General features: G+C 50.9%; 1 protein-coding gene across 5 annotated transcripts; it reads left to right on the top strand.

Annotated features, from left to right (window-relative positions):
• Positions 1–4,722: 4,722 nt before the first annotated feature.
• ZNF213 (zinc finger protein 213) lies at positions 4,723–25,002 on the top strand. 5 transcript variants are annotated; one of them, XM_029074454.2, is made up of 11 exons: positions 4,723–4,860; positions 6,096–6,600; positions 9,229–9,439; positions 10,227–10,318; positions 11,310–11,418; positions 11,986–12,723; positions 20,265–20,791; positions 22,393–22,534; positions 22,909–22,994; positions 23,329–23,452; positions 23,958–25,002. In XM_029074454.2, the coding sequence occupies exons 2-11, from the start codon at positions 6,178–6,180 to the stop codon at positions 24,617–24,619; spliced, it is 3,114 nt and encodes a 1,037-aa protein (XP_028930287.1). In that variant the 5' UTR covers positions 4,723–4,860; positions 6,096–6,177; the 3' UTR covers positions 24,620–25,002. The 5 variants fall into 5 exon arrangements, with proteins under 5 accessions (XP_028930287.1, XP_007655609.2, XP_028930286.1 ...); XM_007657419.3 differs by having other exon boundaries at positions 4,723–4,864; positions 11,310–11,409; XM_029074453.2 differs by having other exon boundaries at positions 4,723–4,864.
• The last annotated feature ends 1,105 nt before the right edge of the window (positions 25,003–26,107 follow it).

Raw genomic sequence — 26,107 nt, 5'->3', positions numbered from 1 at the left:
TTCCCTCAGTGGGCGGGAGGAGGAGGAGGAGGAGGAGGAGAGGGAGGGAGGAGACGACGATAGAGCGCCCGACCGGAAGCGCCCTTCTCCCCGCTCGCCCCCTGAGCCGAGCACTTCCTCAGCCTCTCTAGGACGTCGGAGGTTGGCTCCGATCCTCCATCGCCGGGAGTGACCTCGGCCTCCCCTCAGTGGACGGGAGGACGATAGAGCGCCCGACCGGAAGCGCCCTTCTACCCGCTCTCCCCCTGAGCCGAGCACTTCCTGAGCCTCTCTAGGACGTCGGAGGTTGGCTCCAATCCTCCATCGCTGGGAAGGACTGACCGCTACCTGGGCTGCGGGGGCCCAGAGAAGTTGCGTGTCTTGCCCGAGGTCACTCAGCAGACAAGTGAGCGCTTAGTACAAGTACCCCAAGCGCTTAGTACAGTGCTCTGCGCATAGTAAGCGCTTAATCAATACTACTGAATGAATGAATGAAGTGAGGTGTTACTGAGGAACACATCAAGCAGTGTGGCTCAGTGGAAAGAGCCTGGACTGGGGAGTCAGAGGTAAGGGGTTCGAATCCCGACTCTGCCACTTGTCAGCTGGGTGACTATGGGCAGGTCACTTCACTGGGCCTCAGTTCCCTCATCTGGAAAATGGGGATTAACTGGGAGCCTCACGTGGGACAACCTGATGACCCTGGATCTCCCCCAGCGCGTAAAACAGTGCTCTCACATAGTAAGCGCTTAACAAATGCCAACATTATTATTATTATTTATCTCGATGATGTCTTCTTTTTGTTTTGTTCTCTTTGGATTTGCTGTCTGTTCCCCCGCCCCCCGTTTAACCCGTCATCGGGCAGGGATTGTCTCTGTCTGTTGCCCAATTGTCCATTCCAAGCGCTTAGTACAGTGCCCTGCACATAGTAAGCGCTCAATAAATACGATTGAATGAATTAATAATAATAATGTTGGTATTCGTTAAGCACTTACTATGTGCAAAACACTGTTCTAAGCGCTGGGGGAGATACAGGGTCACCAGGTTGTCCCACATGAGGCTCACAGTCTTAATCCCCATTTTACAGATGAGGTAACTGAGGCACAGAGAAGTGAAGTGACTTGCCCACAGTCACACTGCTGCCAAGTGGCAGAGCTGGGATTCGAACCCATGACCTCTGACTCCCAAGCCTGGGCTCTTTCCACTGAGCCAAAGAATTGAATAAATGAATAAATGAAAGTGGAGGAGATGAGGTTTAAACATCTGATCAATCACTTTTAAATACGAGAACTCTACTGACTGGATTCAGAATGATGAGCGAATAATAATAATAACGTATTTGTTAAGCCCTTACTATATGCAAAGCACTGTTCTATGTGCTGGGGGCGGGGATCCAAGGTCATCAGGTTGTCCCACGTGGGGCTCACAGTCTTCAGCCCCATTTTCCAGATAAGGAAATTGAGGCACAGAGAAGTGAAGTGACTGGCCCAAGGTCACACAACTGACAAGTGGCAGAGCTGGGATTAGAACCCATGACTTCCGATTCTCAAGCCTGGGCTCTTGCCACTGAGCCATGCTGCTTCTCTAGGCTTTTTAGGGTGAAACAAGCAATCACACTTCCCTCTTCAAAGCCCTACTGAGGGTTTACCTCCTCCAGGAGGCCTACCCAGTCTAAGCCCCACTTTTCCTCAGCTCCCCCCATCTCCCCAACTAGCTCCCTTTACTCTATCCCCCCTCCACACCCCACAGCCCTTGAGTATATATGTACATAATTCTATTTATATTAATGCCTGTTTACTTGTTTTGATGTGTATATTCAGCTATAATTCGATGAATTAATATCCATGCTATTGATGCCCATTTACTTGTTTTGATGTCTACCTCCCCCATCCAAGACTGTGAGCCCGTTGTGGGCAAGGATTGTCTCTCTTTGTTGCTGAATTGTACTTTTCAAGCGCTTAGTACAGTGCTCTGCACACAGTAAGCACTCAATAAATACGTTTGAATGAACGAATGGACAAGTTCCTCGCCCGCAACGAGCACTGTACTAAGCCCTTGAAAAGTAATAGAGTTGGTAGATACATTCCTTGCCCACGACGAGCTTACACTGCAGAATGGGGAACAGGTATTGATATAAATAAATAATTTATCAGGTGTAATTGATACATAAGTGCTGTGGGGTTGGTTAGCGTTATTTAGGATTCAAGTTCCTCAGGGAAAGGATGTTGGGACAGGTCGGGCTGAAAAAACAGGGGAGTCTCCCCAGGAGACCAGGCAAAGCTGTTCACGAGGGTGCAACTCCTTTCCTTGACACTCATAAACCCTGAGTGTCCAGGACAGGGAAAATTTGAGGCTGGCTGGAATAAAGGGATTTAGCAATGAAAGAGGCTTGGGAGGATTAGGGGTAAGGGACAAGAGACGATCATAGAAATGAGGTCCAGAGATAGGGAAGGCCTTGGCTGGTGGGAGACAATGATGGGATTGAGGCCTAGCATTCTCTGTGAGCAGGGGCAAAAGAAGGGGGCAAGGTGGGACGGAGGACTAGTTGCCAAATTCAGAGGAATTTTGTGCAGAAAAGGGAAGAAGGGGACAAATGAGCAACCAAGTGAGGTGGAGAGGAGCCTGAAGCCTCTCTCTCACAAGTTTCATAGGGGAAAGGAAGAGGCACTGAGCTGACTGATCATGGGAGTGGGGCCCACTCCCACCTCCATTTTCTATTATTATTTTTATTATTGCGATATTTATTACGTACATACAATGTGCTAAGCACTGCTGTGGACTTAGCCCTATGCTAATTCATCGATTATTAATAAGTAAATGATATTTATTGAGCCCATACTGTGTGCACAGGATGATACTAAGCGCCTGAGAGACAATGGAATCAGTAGCCGCAATTCCTGCCCACAAACGAGCTTACAGCCTAAAGGGTGAGACAGATAAATCAAATAAATTACAATGCAACAAGATATAATACAGTGAGATCAGACAAAGTCCTCATCCCTCATAGGGCTTTCAGTCCAAGAGGGAGGGAAAACTGGTATTTAGTCTCCTTTTACAGATGAAGAGGGTGAAGGCACAGAAGGTGGTTTGCCCAAGGTCACACCGCAGGCAAGTGGTGGGGCTGGAATAAGCAGCCAGGCCTTCTGGCTCTCTCATTCCCTTCTCTCATCTTCCCCCTCCCCAAAATACCCTCTATACACACCCCAACCCAATTTCTCCTTCCTCCAGCCCGGTTCCCCACTCCCTTAGACCAGTGGTTTCCCTAGCAACAACCTGACTCCCTTCCCATCCCTCTGACGTAACTCTTTCCCGAGATTGTTGTTGTCATAGAAACCCATGAACCAGCGCTTAGGGAGCTGGTCGGGAGGGACGAAGCCGAGGGAGGCGGAGAACCCGGAAAAGAGCTGGGCACACAGTAAGCGCTCAATAAATACTATTGAAATGAATAGAGGCCTGGGCCCTGATGTAAAAATCGATCCAGAAATAATGATTATGGTATTTGTTAAGCGCTTACTACGTGCTGATCACTGTTCTAAGCGCTGGGATAGATACAGGGTAATAAGATTGTCCCACATGGAGCTCACATTTTTTAATCCCCATTTTTACAGATGGCAAGGGACCGTTCAGGCGAATTAGGGGTTCGCTTTTCAAAGAGCGGGGTTGCAGACTGGCAAAAAATCTGGGGGGCGGGGAGAAGCGCTGGATAACTTCTCCCCTCATCCCCTCATCCAAGCAGCGGGGCTCAGTGCAAAGAGCCCGGGCTTGGGAGTCAGAGGTCATGGGTTCGAATCCTGCTCCACCGCTTGCCAGCTGTGTGACTTTGGGCAAGTCACTTAACTTCTGTGCCTCAGTTCCCTCATCTGTAAAATGAGGATTAAGACTGTGAGCCTCACGTGGGACAACCTGATTACCCTACATCTACCCCAGCGCTTAGAACAGTGCTCTGCACATAGTAAGCGCTTAACAAATACCAACATTATTATTATGATTCACTTTTTTGTGCCTCAGTTCCCTCATCTGTAAAATGGGGATTAAAAACTGTGAACCCCACATGGGACAACCTGATTGCTTTGTATCCCCCTCCCAGCCCTTAGAACAGTGCTTTGCGCATCATAAGCGCTTAAGAAGCAGTGTGGCTTAGTGGAAAGAGCCCGGGCTTGGGAGTCAGAGAGCATAGGTTCGAATCCCGACTCTGCCACTTGTCAGCTGTGTGACCGTGGGCAAGTCACTTCACTTCTCTGGGCCTCAGTGACCTCATCTGGAAAATGGGGATTAATAATGTTGGTATTTGTTAAGCGCTTACTATGTGCAGAGCACTGTTCTAAGCGCTGGGGTGGATACAGGGTAATCAGCTTGTCCCATGTGAGGCTCACAGCCTTAATCCCCATTTTACAGATGAGGTAACTGAGGCACAGAGAAGTTAAGAAGATTACCTGTGAGCCTCACTTGGGACAACCTGATTACCCTGTATCTCCCCCAGCGCTTAGAACAGTGCTCTGCACATAGTAAGCGCTTAGCAAATACCGACATTATTATTAACAAATACCACCGTTATTGTTATTATTCTCCTCCCCATCCCACCCGTCTGGAGGGGTAAACCACCGAGTTGCGGAAGCCTCCCGAATCCTAGAGAGGCCCCAGGGCTGGCGGAAAGGGGGCACTTCCGGCCCTCCTTCCGGCCGGCCGCTCGCGGGATTGTCAAGGGCCTCGGCGGGGCCAGCGAGAGCTGCCCTGGGGCTAGAGCGGCCGGGCCGGGCCTGAGCCGGTCCTCGAGGCCTCCGAGCTTCTGCCCCGGGCTCCCGTTGAGCGGCGGCCGGGTTTTGTGGGGCGGACAGAGCGGGCTCCTGCCCCTGGCAGAATTGGAGGACAAAGGCCGGGAAAAGCGTGTGTGCGTCTCCTTGTCTCGGGTCATTCGGGCGGAGCGGGATGCTCTCTACCTGCTAGAGAAGCAGGGTGGCTCAGTGGAAAGAGCCCGGGCTTGGGAGTCACAGGTCATGGGTTCGAATCTCGCCTCCACCGCTTGTCAGCTGTGTGACTTTGGACGAGTCCCTTAACTTCTCTGGGTTCCATCTGGAAAATGGGGATGAAGTCCGTGAGCCCCACGTGGGACAACCTGCTCACCTTGTATCTGCCCCAGCGATTAGAACAGTGCTTTGCACATAGTAAGCGCTTAAATGCCAGTATTATTATTATTATTATTAACTCATCTGCTCCACCGAGAAAACCTTCCCAACTCTGCTTATCCCGGGGGCGCCCTAAGACTTAAGAATAAGGCTGGTATTTGTTAAGCGCTTACTATGTACTAAGCGCTGGAGGGGGGGGCTACAAGGTGATGAGGTTGTCCCACAATGGGGCTCACAGTCTTCATCTCCATTTTACAGACGAGGTAACTGAGGCACAGAGAAGTCAAGTGGCTTGCCCAGAGTCACCCAGCTGACAAGCGGCAGAGCCTGGATTTGAACCCATGGCCTCTGACTCCCAAGCCTGGGCTCTCGCCGCCGAGTCATGCTGCTTCTCAAGACTTCTCAAAGACTTGACTTCGTCTCCCCCACCTGCACAGAAGTCTGTAGTTTCCCTGGTCCGAATTTGCTCAGTTTCCCCAAAAGCCAGCTCCCGCTTTTGTAGGGGAGGGGATCAATCGATCGGTCGTATTTATTGAGTGCTTACAGTGTGCAGGGCACCGTACTGAACGCTTGGGAGAGCACCCTAGAATAGAGTTGGTAGATACATTCCCAGGCTAAGGTGGGCTTACAGTCTAGAGGGGGAGACAGACATTAATATAAATAAACCAATCACAGATAGATACGCAAGTGCTGAGGGAGGGGTGTATAATGGGTGCAAATCCTAGTGCAAGGGCGACGTGGAAGGGGAGAAGAGGAAATGAGGAATTAGGGCGGGGACATTTTTCTGAGACCAGCTGGAATTCCTGCGTTTATTTCCCTAGGCTTGGATTATGTCATCACTGAGGGCAGGCAGGTGGTAAGGATCATCGGTTATGGCAATATTTTTCACCCTTCTGGCAGATCCCTAGTATGAATATAGTTCCTGTGTGCACTGCTGACATTTATTCTGCTCTACACTCATAGGGAGAAGTTTTGTTGTTGTTTTTTCTTTTGAAGGTACCCAGGCAAAACTTGATGCAGACTCTCTGGACACAACAGAGGGAGAAAGATTTGAGTTCCAGGGTGCGGTAGTCAGGTGATGGCTACAGAACTAGAGGAGGGGGCTCGACCCTTGAGTCCTCAGATTTTGGCTCCCAAGAAGCAAGAGGAATCTCCACTGATGAAGCTGGGTGGTAACTCTGCCCATGGGCGGGGATCCACCCTGACGGGTGGTGACCCCGGCCCGGAGAGCTTCCGCCAACGCTTCAGGAGGTTCCGCTACCAAGAGGCAGATGGACCCCGAAAGGCCCACGGCCAGCTCTGGGAACTCTGTCGACGGTGGCTGAGGCCGGAGGTGCGCACCAAGGAGCAGATCCTGGACCTGCTGGTGCTGGAGCAGTTCCTGACCGTCCTGCCCGGAGACATTCAAAGTCAAGTGAGGGAGCAGTGTCCAAGGAGCGGTGAGGAGGCGGTGGCCATGGTAGAGGACCTGCGGAAACAGCCGGGGACACCAAGACCGTGGGTAAGAAGGGGAGAAATGAGGGCTGGGTGGTGAAATAAGCTATTTGCCAAATCTAATGGTCTCTATTCTGCCTCCTCCTCCTTGATCACACAGTGGACCACCCACTATCTTACCACTGTTTTCTCCTGGTTCTCGTCCTGCCTTTTTAACTCCTCCTCAATCTTTTTTACTTAGTCTTCTTCTGCCTACCTCTCCGTAACTGGGGGTGTCCCTCATGACTCAGTTCCGGAGCCCCTTCTAGTCTCCTCCTACACTCGCTCCCTGAGCAACTCATCTGCGGACCCTGCTTTAACTGCCACTTTTAAGCGGGTGCCTCCCACCGAGAAGCACCATGGCCTAGTGGATAGAGCACCGGTCTGGGAGTCAGAAGGACCTGGGTTCTAATCTTGGTTCCGCCCCTTGTCTGCTGTGTGCCCTTGGGCAAGGCGCTTCACTTCTCTGTGCCTCTGTTACCTCATCTGTAAAACGGGGATTAAGACTTTGAGTCCCATGTGGGATAGGGATTGGGTCCAATCTGATTGTTTTGTATCTACCTCTGCTGTTAATGCAGTGCCTGGCACATAGTAAGCGCCTAACAAATACTACCACTATTATTATTATTATTATTATCATTAGTAGTAATGTTAATAAGAAACATCAAATTGAGTGATAGACTTCCCCGTCTTTGTTGAGAGCACATTTCGGCCCTTTCAATGATTTAGGTGGGCTCTACAGCTGAAGAGGTGGCTGTTTCAAGTGCAGAATGCTCAGAAGAACCATTTGCAACAGTTACAGGTTGGACCTTGTTCTCTGCCCCCATTTCTTTTCCTCTCCTTTCCTCTTCCCTCACCATCCCTTTCCACTTCTGCTGTTTTTCTTTCCCTCTTCCTCTGTCTCCTCCATTAACTATTCCAACTCCTCTTCTTGCCTTTTCCAGCCAGTATCTAGTAAGTGCTTACTATGTGTAAAATGCTGTATTAAGAGTTGGGAAGGAAATACACGGAAGAGCTAGAGACCCAATCCCTGACCCCATATCTCTCACACAGATGTTCTCTCTGCAGCCAACACTTCCCCTTCCTCCCCGTTATTTTGAAAATCATTTTTAGCTGTCTCACAGCAACATGATCCTAAAAGATAAGCTTTATAAATAAACGGCTAGTGGCTTTGTTCCTTGGATCCTTGGGAACAGTGGAAATTCCTCCTGGTGGAAAACTCCAGGCTCATGGGGAGTGACTTATGGGGTAGAAGGCACCATGCCCCTTCTCAGCAGCAGCAGCAGCCTCTTGCAACTGAAGGGCACTCCCTCCTCACTCTTGTAATAGAGGGTTGGAACAGCACGGAACTGAGTTGAGGGCACCTTGGGGATCCTCAAAAACATGTGATGGCTCTTCCCTAAGGTTTCCTCTAAGGTCAGCTCAGAAGAACTCTTCCTAAGCCAGAAAGGAAAAGGTAACAGGTTTCAGGTCAGTAAAGTTCTACCCCCATTCTAGCCTGATGTGATTCTTGGATTCGTTCTTTCTAATCTAGTTTCCAATTTTTTCCCTCCTCCTACTTTTAGTTTTGCTTTTTGTTGGTTTTTTAGTAGTAATAATGATAATAATAGTTATGGTATTTGTTATGCGCTTACTATGTGCTGGGCACTGTTCTAAGCGATGGGGTGGATACAAGCAAATTGGGTTGGACACAGTCCCTGCCCACATGGAGCTCACATTCTCAATCCCTATTTTACAGATACGGTAACTGAGGCATAGAGAAGTGAAGTGACTTGCCCAAGGTCACACAGCAGACAAGTTGCAGAGCCAGGATTAGAACCCATTACATTCTGACTCCCAGACCCGTGCTCTATCCATCACGCCATGCTGCTTCTCTAAATTCTACCCCTATTCAAGCCTGACAGGACTCATGGATTCCTTCTTTCTAATCTAGTTTCCAGTTTTTTCCCTCCTCCTAGTATTTGTTTTGTTTTTTATTGGATTTTTCTAATGCAATAATAATGGTATTTTTTAAGTGCTATGTGCCAGGTACTGTACTATGCGCTGGGGTAGATACAAAATAATCAGATTGGACACAGTCCATATCCCACATGGGGCTCACAGGCAGAATCCCTATTTTACAGATGAGGTAACTAAGGCATGGAGAAGTGACTTGCTCAAGGCCAAGCAGCAAGCAAGTTGCTCTTCTAATATTCCCACCTCACTAATTTGATTTCTCGGATATCTGTTGAGTGAGGTCTAGCAATTTCAGTGGGCTTTGGAAAAGATTGCTCTGGGCAGGGGGGAACTAAGGGTATGTGTTGAAATTACTTTTTTTATGGTATTTATATAAGCACTTACTGTGTGTCAAACATTGTTCTGAGCACTGGAGTAGATACAAGTGAATCAAGTTGGTTATGGTTCCTGTTGCACATGGGGCTCAGAGTCTAAGTAGGAGGGAGAACAGAATGAAAGCACAGAGAACTTAAGCAATCTGCCCAAGATCACACAGCAGGCATTTGGCAGAGTCGAGATTAGAACCCAGGTCCTCTGACTCCCAGGCCCGTGTTCTTTCCACCAGGCCACGCTGCTTCTCTGTGGCTTGAGAGACTGGCAGACGAGAGCTCTGTCTTACACAGTGTGCTCCGGTAACAGCCTGCCGGGGGGCTGTTCTCAGGTTTCAGGGTGGGCCCGTGGACAGGCTGTGCCCTCAGAGGAGACAACCAACAGGGAAAAAGTCCAGCCACCTCCGAGCCTAATGCCGAAATCCGCCAAGCCCCAACCCTACGTTGGCTCCCAGGAGGAGCAGGAGCAGGACCGGCCCCCACAACTGGAGGAGCAGCCTAACTACGATCCGAAAGGGGAACTTCTGTTCCGGACAGAGAGAGGTGAGAAACAGAGATTCTTTGGCGGGAGGGGACTTACAGTGGGGGGAAGATAGCGAGGGGGTGGAGGGGCACAGGAGGAAGGAGTCTGAGGTAACCATCATTCCCCCATGGCCCTCTCTGGTGTGGTTAAAATGGAGAATGGAACCTCCTCCTCTCTGCTGGGTTCACCCTCTTTTCAGCTCAGCCCCTATACGTTTTGCCTTGGGCACTATACTCCTTGGCTGGAGGGGATAAGAAAGACTCAGCAGTCAATCGATAGTATTTATTGAGCGCTTACTGTGTGCAGAGCTCTGGGCTAGGCGCAAGGGAGAGTACAACAGATTTGGTCGACCCGCTCATTCATTCAATAATATTTATTGAGCGCTTACTATGTGCAGAGCACTGTACTAAGAGCTTGGAATGGACAATTCGGCAACAGAGACAATCCCTGCCCAATGACGGACTCACAGTGTAAGCGGGGGAGAGAGACGGACAGAAACAAGGCAACATAATCACGATAAATAGAATCAAGGGGATGTACACCTCATTAACAAAATAAATAGGGTAATTAACGACTGTGTCTGACCTAACTGACTTGTATTTACTCTAGTGCTCAGAACTGTGTTTGACACATAATAAGCGCTTACCAAATGCCATAAAAAAGAGCTTACGGTCTACCCTCTTGAACTCTATATAAGGACAAGAATGGAAGCAGTTTGGCTCCAGGAGGTGACAAAGAAGTCTGAGCGTGCGTGAGAGGAAATGTCGTGGGCAGCAGCGGTCTAATGGCACCTTTCTCTCCCTTCAGCTTTGCCTGCTCCCCAGGTGCCTGCCCTTCCCCGAGCGGCGGGTGCCAGAGATAGGGAGATGGCGGCTGCACTCCTCTCAGCCTGGTCTCAGGTAGGTTGTGATTCATCCGGTCCTTTCTGCTCCCCTCTCTCTTCCCTCTCCCCTCCTCAGAAACGTCTCTGACCGGCAGTGCTCCCCTCCTGGGATTTCATCTCCATTTACTCTCCTTGGTGAGCAAACACCCGCTCCGTAAGATGATGAGCTTTTCCCAGGGTGGGAGCTCCCTCATTTTATGTGTTTCCTACTTCCCACAGGGCAACCTAAGTCCACAAAACTCTTTACCCCAGAGTCCCCTGATTCTTCCCTGAATGCTGCTGGTTCCTCCCTCAGCCCGGGCACATAAAGAACCCACTTCTGTGGAGCAAATGCCATTAAATGGCAGATTGCCCCCTCCCTCAGCCCCTTGGACTGCTACAGCCAATGAAGCAGTGTGTCTTAGTAGATAAAATGTGGGCCTAGGAGTTAGAAGGACTTGGGTTCTAATCCTGGCTCTGCCTCTTGTCTGCTCTGTGACCTTGAGCAAGTCATTTCACTTCTCTGTGCATGGTTCCCTCATCTGGAAAATGGGGATTAAGATTGTGAGCCCTATGTGGGACAGGGACTGTGTCCAACCCGGTGATCTTGTATCTACCCCGGTGCTTAGTAGTGTGCCTGACACGTAGTAAGCGCTTAACAAATGCCACCACTGTTATTATTATTCTTAAGGGGACCTTGAACCCACACCCTGTCTTCCACACTCTGACCCCTGCCCTTTCAAGACAGACATGAACTGCCTATCTGAGTAGGCAATTCAAAAACTTTATTTTAGTATACATTGCTCCGGTGTGAAATTCTCCTTTGAAAACAAATAGAAGGTTTTGGGCCCCCATGTAAGGGTCTGGGAGCCAACCGCTGGGTGTTTTTCCTCATTCTGACTTGTGAGGATTTGAGAATATATTCAGAGTCCTCGTGTAACAGAGTAAGACTTGGTGAAATGAGTCTTATGGTCGCCTGGCCTGTTCCCAAGGTAGAGCAAACTAACTCGGGCCTCCTGGTTTTCTAGATGCCAGTGATGTTGGAAGACGTGGCTGTGTATCTCTCTCGAGAACAGTGGGCACGGTTGGACCCGGCTCAGAGAGGCCTCTGCCGGGATGGCATGCAAGGTAACTATGGTAATGCCATCGTTTATGTTAAGTCCATCAATCAATCAATGGTATTTATCAAGCACTTATTATGTGCAGAGCACTGTACTAAGTGCTTGGAAGAGTGCAGTACAACAGAATTGGCAGACACGCTCCCCGCCCAGAGTAAGCTTACAAGATTCCAGCTCTCCTTCCGGTTGTGGATGAGAAGCTGGGACACCTGTTGCTCAGATCCCCGAAACTTGGAGCACGGTGGGAGGCCTATCTCCATTTTCTACCATTTAAATCCATCTCTTTCTCCTCACATGGTTTCCTAGCGTGCCTTAGTGGAAAGAGCCCGGGTTTGGGAGTCAGAGGTCATGGGTTCTAATCCCGGCCCCGCCGCTTGTCAGCTCTGTGACCTTGAGCAAGTCACTTAACTTCTCTGTGCTTCACTTTCCTCATCTGTAAAATGGGGATGAAGACAGCCCTACATGGGACAAACTGATTACCCTGTATCTACCCCAGCACTTAGTGCTTGGCACATTAGTAAGCGGTTAACAAATACCAACATTATTATAACCCTGGAATGGGTTGACATATGTGGTTTTTTTTCAGGTTTTGAAATCAGGAGCCAGAAGGATGAAGGGAGTTTTGTGGATATGGAAACCCAGCAGAGGATATCCAAGAAGTGTGAAGGGGCTATTCCCCAGAACCCTGAATGGGGAGAAATCTGTGAGAATGAAGGCAGGTCAAAAAAGCAGCAGGAACATCCTCAGGGAAAAGTAGCCCTCCAGAAAAGAGGCTTCAGGGATCTAGCAGACCTGATTGCCCACAAGAAAAGCCTGGCAGGGGAGAAGCCCCATAAATGTAGTGAGTGTGGGAGACGCTTTCACCGGAGCACGGAGCTGTCCCAGCATCGCCAAACACACACCGGTGAAAAACCACATAAATGCAGTGATTGTGGAAAAACTTTCAGCTGGAGCTCCCATCTTATTCAACACCAGAGAATCCACACAGGAGAGAAACCCTACGAATGCCGCGAGTGTGGGAAAACCTTTAGCTGGAGCTCCAATCTCATCCAGCACCAGAGGAATCACACAGGTGAGAAACCCCACAAATGCAGCGAATGTGGAAAGAGCTTCGGTCAGAATTCCGACCTCCGGAAACATCAGAGGACTCACACGGGCGACAAGCCCTACAAATGCGATGAATGTGGCAAGAGCTTCCCCACTAGCCTCGAACTTACTCAGCATCAGCGAATCCACATGGGGGAGAAACCATACGAATGTAGTGAGTGTGGGAAGACTTTCAGCTGGAGCTCACACCTCATTCAGCACCAGAGAATCCACACAGGTGAGAAGCCCTTTGAATGTAGCGAGTGTGGGAAAACATTTAGTTGGAGTTCCAATCTCATTCAACATCAGAGAAACCACACGGGCGAGAAACCTCACAAGTGTGGTGACTGTGGGAAAAGCTTTAGTCAGAGCTCCGATCTTAGGAAACACCAGCGAACCCACACGGGGGAAAAACCTCATAAATGCAGTGACTGTGGAAAGTGCTTTAGTCGGAGCTCAAGCCTCATCATGCATCAGAGGACCCATACGGGAGAGAAGCCTTATGAGTGTAATGAGTGTGGGAAAAGCTTCAGCCGAAGTTCAAACCTAATTCAACACCAGAGAATTCACGCTGCCCAGGCCCCGTATGTTGTTCTAAACTTGGACTCCTCAGGCACGGCTTTCCCTACCACGTCCCCGACCAGTTAGGTGAGGGAAGTAGAAATGAGTGGGAAGCACGGTCCCTGGGGAGGAGAAACGGGATCCCACAGGGGAAGTAGAGAAAGCAAGAGGGAGGCCAGGGACAGGGATAAGACATGACACATGGATGAGGAAATCCATGAACAGGTCTGTAATGAAGGTAACTTTTGCCTCCGGCCAGACTGTGCAGAGAAGTTCCTGTCGTCACTCTTTTCGTAAGTGGCCATACTTGGAATTTTCAGTTCCAAGAGAAGTGAACGGCTTAATGTCTGTTATCAAAATTCAGAGCAAAGAATTCTTCAACTTTGCCACCACTTGTGCGGCATACATTGTGTTCAGAACCACAAAAGCAGTGATTTAACTCCAAGTCGTATTTTGAATTAGTAGCGGATTAGGATTAACCTCCAGAAGTCTTGGCTCTCAAACCTCTTCCCAATCCTCTCAACTCGGCCCCTCTCTGCTGCAGTTTTCCCTACTGAGAAGTGAGGGATCGTAGCCCAAGAGGTGTCAGTTGCATCTGCTGATCATTGGGAAATGTGATGACGATTCTTAGTAGTAGTTGTCAGATGCTCTACATGGTCATTTCTGGAAAATGAGAGAAGCCAATGTTGCTTTTGAAAGAGCATGTGTTTGGAGATTCAGAAGCAACAATAAAATGCACTTATAAAAGCCATTGCTTGTTGCTTCTTTAGTAAAGTATTCTCAAGTGTGAACCTGGGCTGAGTTTAACCACCCCAATCATAACTATGTTTTGAGCATATGCTGTGCACAGTACTGTGCTGAACCCTGGATTGACTACATTAGAGGTTAAAAAAAATCCGTCCTCTTCAAATTTACAATCTGACCTATTTACTACCAACTGGGCCCCAATTTTTTTTTTTTAAATAGATCATTAAAAGTCACCGAAGTGAAGGTTGGAAATGGAATAATTTAATAGGGTCTGGAGAATCGACTGACCTACCTTACTACCATCTGCGTTTCTCCCGGCCCACTCTATACCTGTACTTTTCCCCTATCACTTACTCTTTCTCTACCACTTGGGTTTCCCTCAACTGATCGTATTCTTTCCCTGAACGTTTGTCATTCCGTGTGACTAACTGTGTCCTCTCCCTGAATGCCTGAATGTCCTCCCCACTTCGCTGGAGTGATAGCTTCGTTGTAAAAAACCAGCACTGACCTCTGATTCATCTAGTCTAGGACTCTGTCTCCAATAGTAGCAATGAGAAACTTAGAAGGAACCGGGTGATGATTGCCCTCCTTGATACATAACAATCAAGAAGCAGCACTTATTGATCACTTACTCTTCAGTGTACCAAGCTTTTGGAGGAATACAATAGAGTTAGTATACCAAGTCCCAGTCCTCTGGGACTTTACAATCTAATGGAGGAAAATGAAAATGAAATAAGATAAGGGTAGGAGGGAGAAATAGCGTTTCAGAATACGTATATTAAATACAGTGGTGCTTGTGAGAACTCACGTGATAAGGTGATATGAACTGCAGGAGCAACAGTTGGTGGGGGTAGATGTAGGGTGAGGAGAGGAGATGAGACGTTAATCAGGGAAAACTTTCTGGAGGAGCTGTATTTTCAGAAAGGCCTTGAAGGTGGGGAGAGTGATGTATTTTTGCCAGATACGAAGCAGGAGGGAGTTCCAGACAGGAGGGAAGGTGTGAGTAAGATGTTAGCATCAGAAGAAGCAAGAACGAGGTGTCCTGAGTATGCTGGCAAGAGCAGAGCCAAGTGTGTGAACTGAGATGTGGGAGAAAGAGGGAGGATACACAGAGGGGAGGGAGAGGTGATTGACTGCCTTGAAGTCATTGGTCAGGAGCAAGAGTTTCTGCTGGATGGGGAGAGGAATGGGCTACCCCTGGAGACAGGGTGATTGTCTTAATGCTTAGGTCTTTGCTGCTTACATCTCAAATTTTCCCTTTGGTGACCCACTATGGATCTTTAATCCATGAATTGATTCAATGGGATTTTGATTTTTCTTCTACAGTTTTTGTTTAGCATCAGATAGCCTACTCACATTGTTTTCCTATCGTAAGATTATAAAGCTTTGCATCTTTGAGAGACTTTTTCATCCCTGCCCATAATTCTCTTTAGATAGGTCCCCTCTAATAATGACATTCAACTCTGGGTAAATTAGAAGCATGTTATTTTGCTCCTTGCATAGTTCTGAAATAGCCCTAAATGAGGAAAGTAGCAGATGGGTAGGGAATATGTGCAGTTGGTTAATGGAAGCTTGGGGAGGCCTGGGAGGAAACAGTCATGAGGGGAAGTTGTAGATGTTTAAACTCTGCTTGGGTTTTAATCCTGGGCCCCACCTCGAGCCCCTTAAGTTCCTTATGTTCCTGTGGGCTTTGAGACTGATGAGTTATTCTATTACATGGTTTTGTGCCTACAAGATGAAATCTGACTCTTGGAACTTGAAATTTAGCTATTTCATATATTAACAGACACAGATCTAACTTCACATCCCAATTAAGAGCATGAGCCTCATGTGAGAAGTGGCATGGTGCAGTGAGAAGCAGCATGGCACAGTGGGAAGCAGCATGGCATAGTGGCTAGAGCACGGGCTTGGGACTCAGAAGGTCGAGGGTTCTCATCCCGGCTCTGCCATTTGTCTGCTGTGTGACGCTGGGCAAGTCACTTCACTTCTCTCTCTTAGCTCATCTGTAAAATGAGGATTGAGACTGTGAGCCCCTGTGGGACAGGGACTGAGTCCAATCCAACTTGCTTTTATTCATCCCAGGACTTCGTACAGTGCCTGGCATACAGTAAGCGCTTAATAAATACCACAATTATTATTATGCAGGGCAGAGACTGTGTCCAACCTGATTAATTTGTATCTAGCCCTGTGCTTAGAACAGTGCTTGGCACATAGTAAGCACTTAACAAGTACTATAATAATAATTCTAATTAAGCAGTTAGTACAGTCCTAAAATCTTAGTCCAGGGCTCCACACCTAGTAAATGCTCAATTAATACCAGTGACTGGTTGATGTGATTGATATGGAAGCTAATCCATCCAATCAATGTGTTAGTTGCCCCTGCACAAGGTTTTATCACTGGGTGGGTTATAACCCTGGAAGTCCGTTACGTTGGCATTGCGTCTCCTCCCTGTTTATATCATAGCCCTGTATTTTTTTCCCCGAGTGCTTACTACATTGCTTTGCACATAGAAAGTGGTTCTTAAATGCTCTTACTCTTCTCAGTTAGAGCCCAGCCAGTATGCCAGGGAGACTATACAGCTGCAGAACCATACCAGGTGTGCAGGGAAATTGTGCAGTCAGATAGGGGGAGATTGCTTGGAGAAGTCCAAGAGCTTTGAGTAGATATGTATCTTTTGAGACTTCCTTAAGGGTTATAATTCCATTGGCAGCCTCAGGTTGCTCACACTCCACCTCCACCCCCTGGTATCATGGGTGGTGTGGTTTTTAGAGAGGTAGCAAGATCTGTTGGAAAGAACATGGGACTGGGAGTCCAGAGATGCAGTTTCTAATCCCAGTTCCACCATGTTCCTATTACATGCCTTGGGTAAATCGCTTTCTGTGCCTCACTTTCATTATTTATAAAGCGAGGGTAAAATTCCCGTTATCCCTCCATCTTAGGCTGTAAATTGTAGAGGGGATTAGAACCCATGACCTCTGACTCCCCAGCCCGGGCTCTTTCCAATGAGCCACACTGCTTCTCCATAAGCTCCTTTGTGGGCAGGAAATGTGTCTGTTCATGTTAACAATAAACGTTGGCATTTGTTAAGCCCTTACTATGTACAGAGCACTGTTCTAAGCTCTGGGGGAGATACAGGGTCATCGGGATGTTTCCCCTGAGGCTCACCGTCTTCACCCCCATTTTCCAGGTGAGATCTCTGAGGCCCAGAGAAGCAAAGTGACTGATCCATAGTCACCCAGCTGACAACTGGCAGAGTGGGGATTTGAACCCATGACCACGGACTCCCCAGCCTGGGCTCTTTCCACTGAGCCACGCTGCTTCTATAATAATGTTGTGCTGCTATAATAACGTTGGTATTTGTTAAGTGCTTACTATGTGCAGAGCACTGTTCTAAACGCTGGGGGAGATCCAGGGTCATCAGGGTGTCCCACGTGAGGCTCACAATAATAATAATAATAATGTAGGTATTTGTTAAGCGCTGACTACGTGGAGAGCACTGTTCTAAGCGCAGGGGAAGATCCAGGGTCATCAGGTTGTCCCATGTGAGGCTCACAATAATAATAATGTTAGTATTTGTTAAGTGCTTATTATGTGCAGAGCACCGTTCTAAGCGCTGGGGGAGATCCAGGGTCATCAGGGTGTCCCCCGTGAGGCTCACGGTTAATCCCCATTTTACAGATGAGGAAACTGAGGCCCAGAGAAGCAAAGTGACTGGCCCACAGTCACCCAGCTGACAAGTGCAGCGTGGCTCAGTGGAAAGAGCCCGGGCTTTGGAGTCACAGATCATGGGTTCGAATCCCGGCTCTGCCCCTTGTCAGCCGGGTGACTGTGGGCCAGTCACTTCGCGTCTCCGGGCCTCAGTGACCTCATCTGTCCAATGGGGATAAAGACTGCGAGCCCCACGTGGGACAACTTGATTCCCCTGTGTCTACCCCAGCGCTTAGAACAGTGCCCTGCGCCTAGTAAGCGCTCAACAAATAGCACCACTATGATTCTCAAGTGGCGCAGGCGGGGCTCGAACCCGCGGCCTCGGAGCGGGCCGCCCGGGCTGAGGAGAGCAGGCCGGCGCGAGGCCTTGTGGGAGTCGTAGTTCCCCCGCGGCGGGCCGGCGCCTGCGCGGTGGCCTTTTGGCGTCCCGGCCTGCCCCGCGCGCACTTCCGGTGGGGAGGCCGGACGGACGGGCCCGCGGCCGGCGGTGAGTGAGGGAGGGAGGGAGGGAGGCAGGCAGGCCCGCCCGGACCGGCCGGGCTCCGCCCCGACCGGAGTTGAGACTCCCGGGGTTGGTGAGGGACGGGCACCCGCACCCCCGGGGGCTCCCTTCCGCGGGCCCACCCCCGCGCCGGAGCAGCGGAAGGCCCCCTCCCCCCCCCCCCCCGGGACCGGCCGGCGGCCACGCTCACGCGCGGACAAGTTCGTTCATTCAGTCCTATGTAGTGAGCGCGTACTATTCATGCATTCATTCAATAGTGTTTATTGAGCGCTTACTATGTGCAGAGCACTGGACTAAGCGCTTGGAATGAACAAGTCGGCAACAGATAGAGACGGTCCCTTGCCGTCGGACGGGCTCACGGTCTAATCGGGGGAAAAGCAACTAGCAGAGGATGGTTTCGATCCATCGACCTCTGGGTTATTGGCCCAGCACGCTTCCGCTGGGGTACTGTGTGCGGGAGCACTGGACCGAGCGCTTGGACCGCACAATTGGCAGCAGAGAGAGACCATCCCTGCCCCACCACGGGCTCGCGGTCTAATCGGGGGAGACAGAACGAGACAATATCATCACGATAAAGCGAGTCAAGGGGATGGTACACCTCATTAACAAAAGAGGGGAATAAATAATATGTACAAATGAGCACAGGGCTGGGGGGGCGCAATCTGGGAAGGCCTCTTGGAGGAGCTGAGCTCTCAGGAGGGCTTTGACAGTGACGTTTCTGCGCTCGTTTGAAACTCTCAGAACGCCCTCTCTCTCAGGGAAACCGAGCCTCAACAACTGACTTCCTCTTATGGGACATAAACATAAACGCACATTGCAGCCACTCACTTGCTCCTCCTCTAAGTAATAATAATTATGGTATCTGCTAAGCGCTTACCGTGTGCTTGCGCGGTACTTATGAGAAACAGCGGGGCTCAGTGGAAAGAGCCCGGGCTTGGGAGTCAGAGGTCACGGGTTCTAATCCCGACTCCGCCACTTGTCAGGTCTGTGACTTTGGGCCAGTCACTTCACTTCTCTGGGCCTCAGTTACCTCATCTGGAAAATGGGGATTGAGACCGTGAGCCCCACGTGAGACGGGGACTGTGTCCAACCCGATCTGTTTGTATCCTCCCCAGCGCTTAGGACAGTGCCTGGCACATAGTTAAGCGCTCAACAAATGCCATAGTCATTATTATTACTGAGCCCTGGGGAGGGTACAAGCGAATCGGGTTGGACGCCATCCCTGTCCCACGTGGGGCGCAGAGTCTCGATCCCCATTTTCCAGATGAGGTCACTGAGGCACAGAGAAGTAAAATGACTTGCCCAGGATCACACGGCAGAAAGGTGGCGGCACCGGGATTAGACCCCGTGACCTTCCGACTCCCAGGCTCGGGCTCTATCCACTACTTCCTGCTGCTCCTCCACTTCTCTGCTTCTTTGTGACACCCCCCTCTGGATCCTAACTCATTGTTTAGGGTTCTGCCTCTTCCCTTCCTCCCATTCCTCTCGTTGCAGGTCCGCTTGTTACTGCGGTGAGACCAGAGGAGTAATGGCTGGGAGCCAGAGGAGTTGGGACCCTTCGCTCCCAGCCATTTGGGCAGAGCTGCTTCTTACCATAGAGAGTAGTTTCCATGAAGAATTTTATGGGATTCCTGGTTCTTAGCAGCCCTCTTGTTTCCAGGAAGAGGAAGGGGAATTGTGACTTCTCCACCAGCAGGGTCTTCCAGAGGTCAACCACCCCCTCCCTATTTCTGTTGTTTGTTTTTATGGTGTTTGTTAAGCACTTATTACTGGCAGCTGGCTTAGAGCCAAGCTAATCGGGTTGGACACGGGCCTTGTCCCTCATGGGGCTCACAGTCTTAACCTCCTTTATACAGAAGAAGTAACCGAGGCACAGAGAAGTGAAGTGACTTGCCCAGGGTCCTCCTCACTCCCAGGCCCATGCTCTATCCATTAAGCCATGCTGCTTCCGTACCACAGAGAGAGGAGATCATTTAAGGATAACAGAGTTTTTATAATTTAAGGGTGAAGAGGCTTGAAGATTATCAGATGTTCGAGGTGAGCTTTTGAGGTGACCGAGGCAGGCTTGTCCTTATGCTGTCATCGTCAGTGGTACTGAGTGCCTACTGTATACAGAGCATTGCACTAAACACTTGGGAGAATATAATACGACAGGGTGGGTAGACACTTTCCCTGCCCACAGTGAGATTACAGTTTGCGGGCGGAGACAGGCATTAATATAAATAAAGGCTCTGACTGTGATTTCTCTCTGTGTCCCCAGGAGTCGTCCTCTCGCCGGTGTCCCCATCCCAAAGCCGGAGACGCTTCCCCTGGGGGACGCCCGGGATCAGAGATTGGAGCCCCAGAGCACAGGTCGGAGCTGGAGGGGTGACCTCCAGGAGGGGGATGGCCGCAACCTTGGGCCCCAAGGTCCACGCTCCTGTGGAGCAAGAAGGACTTCTTATTGTGAAGGTGGAGGAGGAGCCCGCCTGGGAACAGGAAGCCAGTCCCCAGAAGGGTGACCCCAACTCCGAGACTTTCCGCCAGCGCTTCCGGCAGTTCTGCTACCGGGAAGCGGATGGGCCCCACGAGGCTTTCAGTCACCTCTGGGAACTCTGCTGCCGGTGGCTGAGGCCCGAGATCCGCACCAAGGAGCAGATCCTGGAGCTGCTGGTGCTGGAACAGTTCCTGACCGTCCTGCCCGGGGGGATCCAGGCCTGGGTGCGGGAGCGATGCCCAGTGAGCGGGGAGGAGGCGGTGGCCATGGTCGAGGACTTGCAGAAGCGGCCCGGGAGACCCCGGCAGCAGGTGAGGGCGGCCCTCGGAGCTCGGAGGGACTAGAATGGAAGGAGCAGTGGCTGAGGGTTGGAGGACATGGGCTCCCTCACTTCCAACCATGAAGATAGAGCTGTTGCTTTTGCCCCAGCAAAATCACAAAACATTGCATTCTTAGCAGCCCTCTCACTCCCAGGGGCAAAGCGGGGGTCAGTGACTTCACCAGCAGGGTCTGCCATAGATCAGTCAGTCCCTCCTGATTCCCAAAACAACTGGTTTGTCCTTGAGATTCAGCCGGAGTGCGTTTTCCGTCGGCTAGTATAAAAAAACGATATTATTGGTCTGGGAGAAGGAGCTGTGATTATCTGAAGTTGGAATGTAGTCCTGGAGGGTTGTTTTCCAATTTCCACTTGCTCTCCTCCCAAGCAGCAGGAATCCAGCGACAAACATAACTTCTTCAATCCGGTGATCCGGTACTCCCTAACGACGGTGTGGTGTCCGTCGGCCATTCTGACCCGTGGAGCCTTTTTGGATCCATGTTTTGGAGCCAGCCATTTCCTATCTTGATTTTATGTCATTAATCCATCAGTCTTGATTGAGCTCTTACTGTGTGCGGAACACCTTACTAAGCCTGTGGGAGAGTACAGTAGAACAGAGCTAGCAGACGTGTTCCCTGCCCATTATGAGCTTACAGTCTAAAGTCAATGGCATGCTCTTGACAATGTGCTTGCTGGGTGCGAAACACTGTGTTCAGTGCTGGATTAGGTACGAGGTGATCAGACAGTCGATCGATTGAGTCGACGGTCTATGTCCCACGTGGTACTTTTCCTCCCTATTTGTCTGCCTCTGTACCCGTCCCTAATCGCACCCCAATCTATTGATTGCTGCTAAATCTTCAACCTGCATTGATCAATTCTAACCCTCTTGACTCAGAGCTCAGGAGAGGTTCGGCCGGTTCACCTGTCGATCAGAAAAGCCACTTGCGAGATGCTCTCTCCTTGTTCGTCCTGTTTACGTACGGTCTGCTCTCAGTACCTCTCTTTTTGTTGCCGTGACGGCTAAATCTAGCTAGGGACTAGGTTGAGGGCAGCCCCCTAGCCAAGCTTGACTTGCCTAGCCCGACAGCTAGATAACGGTACCCGTTGAGCCCCGCAAATGATCGTCACCCGTAAATTGAATGAGTTTGCTGTCTAGTCCATCGTCCAAACTGATTAATACCCCAGTTTCCGTTTCGTATGTGACACACTGATTTGTGTTCTTGGGCAGGAGAGGACCAGAGTGATAACAGCATGGGGCTGCAGGGCAGGAGTGAGGGGCATTGGCAGAGGTATGTGGGAGAAGGTCGCATAACTCATTGGTCTTGTCCGATCGGGGGCTGTTTGTCTCACAGGAACCTCTAACCTGTCGATGACCGATCCGTGTTGAGGCTCCACTGCGGGTTTGGCGCTCTCCTAAGCCCCTCACCCTGCTTCCCGCTGCCCCAAATGGGATCCTGGTTCCTGGACCCGGGAGCTCCTCGCGTCCCTGAGGGCTGCTTCCTGTCTTCTTTTGGGGGTTTTAGCCCCGATCCCCCCAAGGACCTCCCCTATCTGAGCTCTGCAGTGATGGGGGAAATGTATATTGTGCACGGACAGGAAGTGCCCTCAGAGGAGATGGCGCCCCTGGGCGGAGCACGGGGGTCATCAAGCTTCCGGCAAGGGGAGCCCAAGGGAGTGTCCCAGGAAGAGGGGGCTTGGACTCCACACCCAGGGCTGCAGGAACAGCAGATCGGTGACTGTAAGTCCGAGTCTTCATTTGTAGAGAAGAACGTGGAGAGCGATGCCTTGGGGGAGGTCGGGAACCTCTCCTGGGTGGAAAAGGAGGGCAGGGAGGGAAGGGGAGGGGCCTGGGCCAAGGAGAAGGGGAATGCCACGTTGCCCTCGAGTAAGAGCCATTGCATGCGTGATGGGATTTTGGAGCCCGAAGGAAGTAGGTGATAGATTCCCAGCTCTCCCCCTCCACGGGTAGCGTCAGGACCCTGCAACTGAGCCCTGGGTTCTGCTGGGAGGCAGTGTGAGGGGTGCTCCCGGGACCTTTAGGGACTCGGGGATGAGAGAGTTGGGAAGTCCCAGGCCACAGCTGATCTCCTTCACGGCTCTTTCCTCCATCAGCTCGGTGGGCTCCCCGGATTCCCGTCCTTCTCAAGGAGGGCAGCACCAGAGAGATGGTAGATGCTTTCTTTTCTGCGGGATCCCAGGTGAGTTTCGACTCCCACCTGCCCTCCAAGGGTCCGCATCCCTCAGCTTCCTTCCGCTTCGCTTCTAGGGCTCCTCAGTCCAGCTCCCGCCCAGGGAGCAAATTCATTTCCAGCTCTTCTCGGGAACACGGGGTCCATCCCTGGCCATTGACTCCACTCTCATCTTCTCTGAGTATCTTCTTTTCCCCGTCCTACTCTCCCGCTGCTCACTCCCTTTGCCCTGGCAAGTCCCACCTCTTAGAGCCTGCCCCCATCCTAAGTGTTTCGTCGGCCACCCTGGGCTTATTTTAAGGGCCACGGGGACTGAGTTGAGGGCCTTCTCGTATTGTTTCAGGGCCCGATGACTTTCGGGGACGTGCCCTTCTATCTCTCCCGGGAAGAGTGGGGGTGTCTGGACCCTGCACAGAGGGATCTCTTCTGGGATATGAAGCGAGAAAACTTCCGGAATATCTCCCTGGGTAAGGATTCTCGTACTCCGACAGGTGGGCGACAGTAGTGATAGAATTATATTTCACACTTGCTGTGTGCAGAGCACTGTACTAAGTGCTTGGAAAGAGTACGCAGGTCAGCAGTTTTGAGCATGCTCAGTTCCCCAAAATCTTTGGTGATGTTGGTCCCTCAGCGCCCCAGAACCCGTGAGGATCGCCGACCCCCTCCGATTGCCGAGGAGGCCCAGAAACTTCCACTGTCTAATCTGGTCAAGGAGCAAAACCTTCTCCCTCCCGCTGTGAACCCAGAGTGGGAATTAACTTAAACCTGCCCCGGGACTTAGAATGGTGTTTGATACATAGTAAGGGCTTTACAAGTACCATAAAAAACAAAATAAGGAAAGCAGCTGCAGGGTCACCTCCTTGTCCTCCTCCCAGCCCCTCCCGCCCTAACTTCCTTCAGAGCCGTCGTAACGTTCCAGCTTGATTTCCTTCTCCTTCGGCAGAGATCCGAACCGTCTACTTCTCCCCTCAGGTTTGGGCATTAAGAGTCAGAACGAGAAGATTCCTTACCAGGCCAGCCTGGAGGATGTGGAATCGCCACCACGTCCACCGGAAGGGAGCATGCCTTGGAGCCCGGAGGAGGGAGAAGCGTGGGAGAGCGAGAACGGGCCCGAGAGGCAGCTGGGAAGGCCGACGGGGGTGCGGCGGGGGAGACCGCCCACCCGCAGGAGGGAGTTCCGGGACCTCGCGGCGGAGAAGCCCCACATCTGCGAGCAGTGCGGGAAACGGTTCCGCTGGGGCTCGGACTTGGCGAGGCACCAAAGGACCCACACCGGGGAGAAGCCCCACAAGTGCCAAGAGTGCGAGAAAAGCTTCCGCAGCTCCTCGGACCTCGTTCGTCACCAGGGGGTCCACACGGGGGAAAAGCCCTTCACTTGTAACGAATGTGGGAAAAGCTTCAGTCGGAGCGCCTACCTCGCCGACCACCAACGGATCCACACCGGGGAGAAACCCTACGAGTGCGGCGACTGCGGAAAGAGCTTCTCTCTCCGCTCCTACCTGCTGGACCACCGGAGAGTGCACACTGGAGAGAGACCCTTTGGCTGCACCGAGTGTGACAAGAGCTTCAAGCAGCGGGCGCACTTAATAGCTCACCAGAGCCTCCACGCAAAGATGGGGGCTCAGTCCGTGTGAGGCCGGGGGGCCGGGGACAGAATGGACTCTCCGGGGAGGGCTCTCAGTGGCCCGAGCTCATCTCGGCCCGTTCTGATCGGACAGGGAGCTGCCTTCCAGCCGTGGAGGCCTTGCCCTCTCCCTTGCCTTCCCGGGGTCTCACCCTCAGCCGGACTCGGAGGCCCCAAGGCCTGGCTCCTCTGCCTCTATTAAAGAGAGGCTCTCCTTCCTCCAGGGAAGGGCACCTGGGGCGGTGAAGTGGGCGGGGGGACTTGGAGGGCTCCAGGGACCCCGTCCCGTTCTTCCTCCTCTGCCTAAACGTATATAACTTATACAAAAGTCTGTGTTCTTTGAGATACAGCAGATCATTTTGTTACTTTTTAAAGTTATTTGTGGCTTTTTAATTCTCTGTTTTATTCTTTCCCTTCTGTATTCCTCCTATCACGCTCCCTCTTGCTCCTTAGCATCTCCCCCCTAAGCCAGTTCTCCCCGTAACCCATCCTGGAGTGAAGGGGGACGGAAACTGGCCTTTTAGAGCCTTTGGCCTGCTCTTTGTTGCTCTCCACACCCATTTTCCCTCCTCCTTTCCTGCAAACACTAAGACTCAAGGGTCAGGACAGTTGCCACAGTCTCTGTTTCCATTTCTCTCTCCCACCCCTGGTCTCCGCAGTCTGAGTAGGCAGGGGTGACAGCCACACTAATCCCTCCCCCCAAACTCTCTCTTAATGATGAGATCCAAGAACCTGAATAGGGGATAAATTATTCTTTTCCTCTCTTGCCTCCTAGCCCTCCCGTTTTCCCACACATTTTTTTTTAATGGTATTTGTTAAGTGGTATTTTGTGCCAGGCACTATTCTGAGTGCTGGGGTGGGATACAAGGTAATCGGATTGGACACGTTCCCTGACCCACGTGGGGCTCACAGTCCTAAGGCTGCTTTAGAGAAGCAGTGTGGCTTAGTGGAAAGAGCATGGGTTTAGGACTCAGAGGTCGTGGGTTTTAATCCCGCCACTTGTCTGCTGTGTGACCTCGGGCAAGTCACTCAACGTCTCTGTGCCTCAGTTGTCTCATCTGTAAAATGGGGATTAAGACTGTGAGCCCCACATGGGACAACCCGATTACCTTGTATCTACCCCTATCTACCCCAGTGCTTAGAACAGTGGTTGGCATATAGTAAGTGCTTAACAAATACCATAATTTTTTTTTAAATCCCCATTTTACATGAGGTAGCTGAAGCATAGATAGAGAAGTGAAGTGACTTGGCCATGGTCACACAGCAAAATGGCAGAACCAGGATTGGAACCCAAGTCCTTCTGACTCCAGGCCCATGCTCTATCCAGTAGGGTCACGTTGTTGCTTTCTAACATTCCCAAGGTGCATAATTGATGCCTGTGTGTCATTGAGTTGCCGGAAGCAAAACAGGGACACGAGGGGACTGTTTGGGTCAAGGGATGGCAGCGGGACCCAGGTGAACACCTGAGGAACCTCCAGAAAACGCAGAGGAGTTCAGA

The sequence above is a fragment of the Ornithorhynchus anatinus genome, chromosome 11 (genome assembly GCF_004115215.2).
Source record: "Ornithorhynchus anatinus isolate Pmale09 chromosome 11, mOrnAna1.pri.v4, whole genome shotgun sequence".
Lineage (NCBI taxonomy): Eukaryota > Metazoa > Chordata > Mammalia > Monotremata > Ornithorhynchidae > Ornithorhynchus > Ornithorhynchus anatinus.
Note: the sequence above shows the minus strand (reverse complement) of the source record. Positions and strands in the feature narration are given on the sequence as shown.

Coding starts and splice junctions, on each gene's coding strand:
- ZNF213 (XM_029074454.2), top strand. CDS start 6,178: ATGGCTACAGAACTAGAGGAGGGGGCTCGACCCTTGAGTCCTCAGATT. Junction 10,319..11,309: donor TCCTCTCAGCCTGGTCTCAG/GTAGGTTGTGAT, acceptor CTGGTTTTCTAG/ATGCCAGTGATGTTGGAAGA. Junction 22,535..22,908: donor GGAACAGCAGATCGGTGACT/GTAAGTCCGAGT, acceptor TTCCTCCATCAG/CTCGGTGGGCTCCCCGGATT.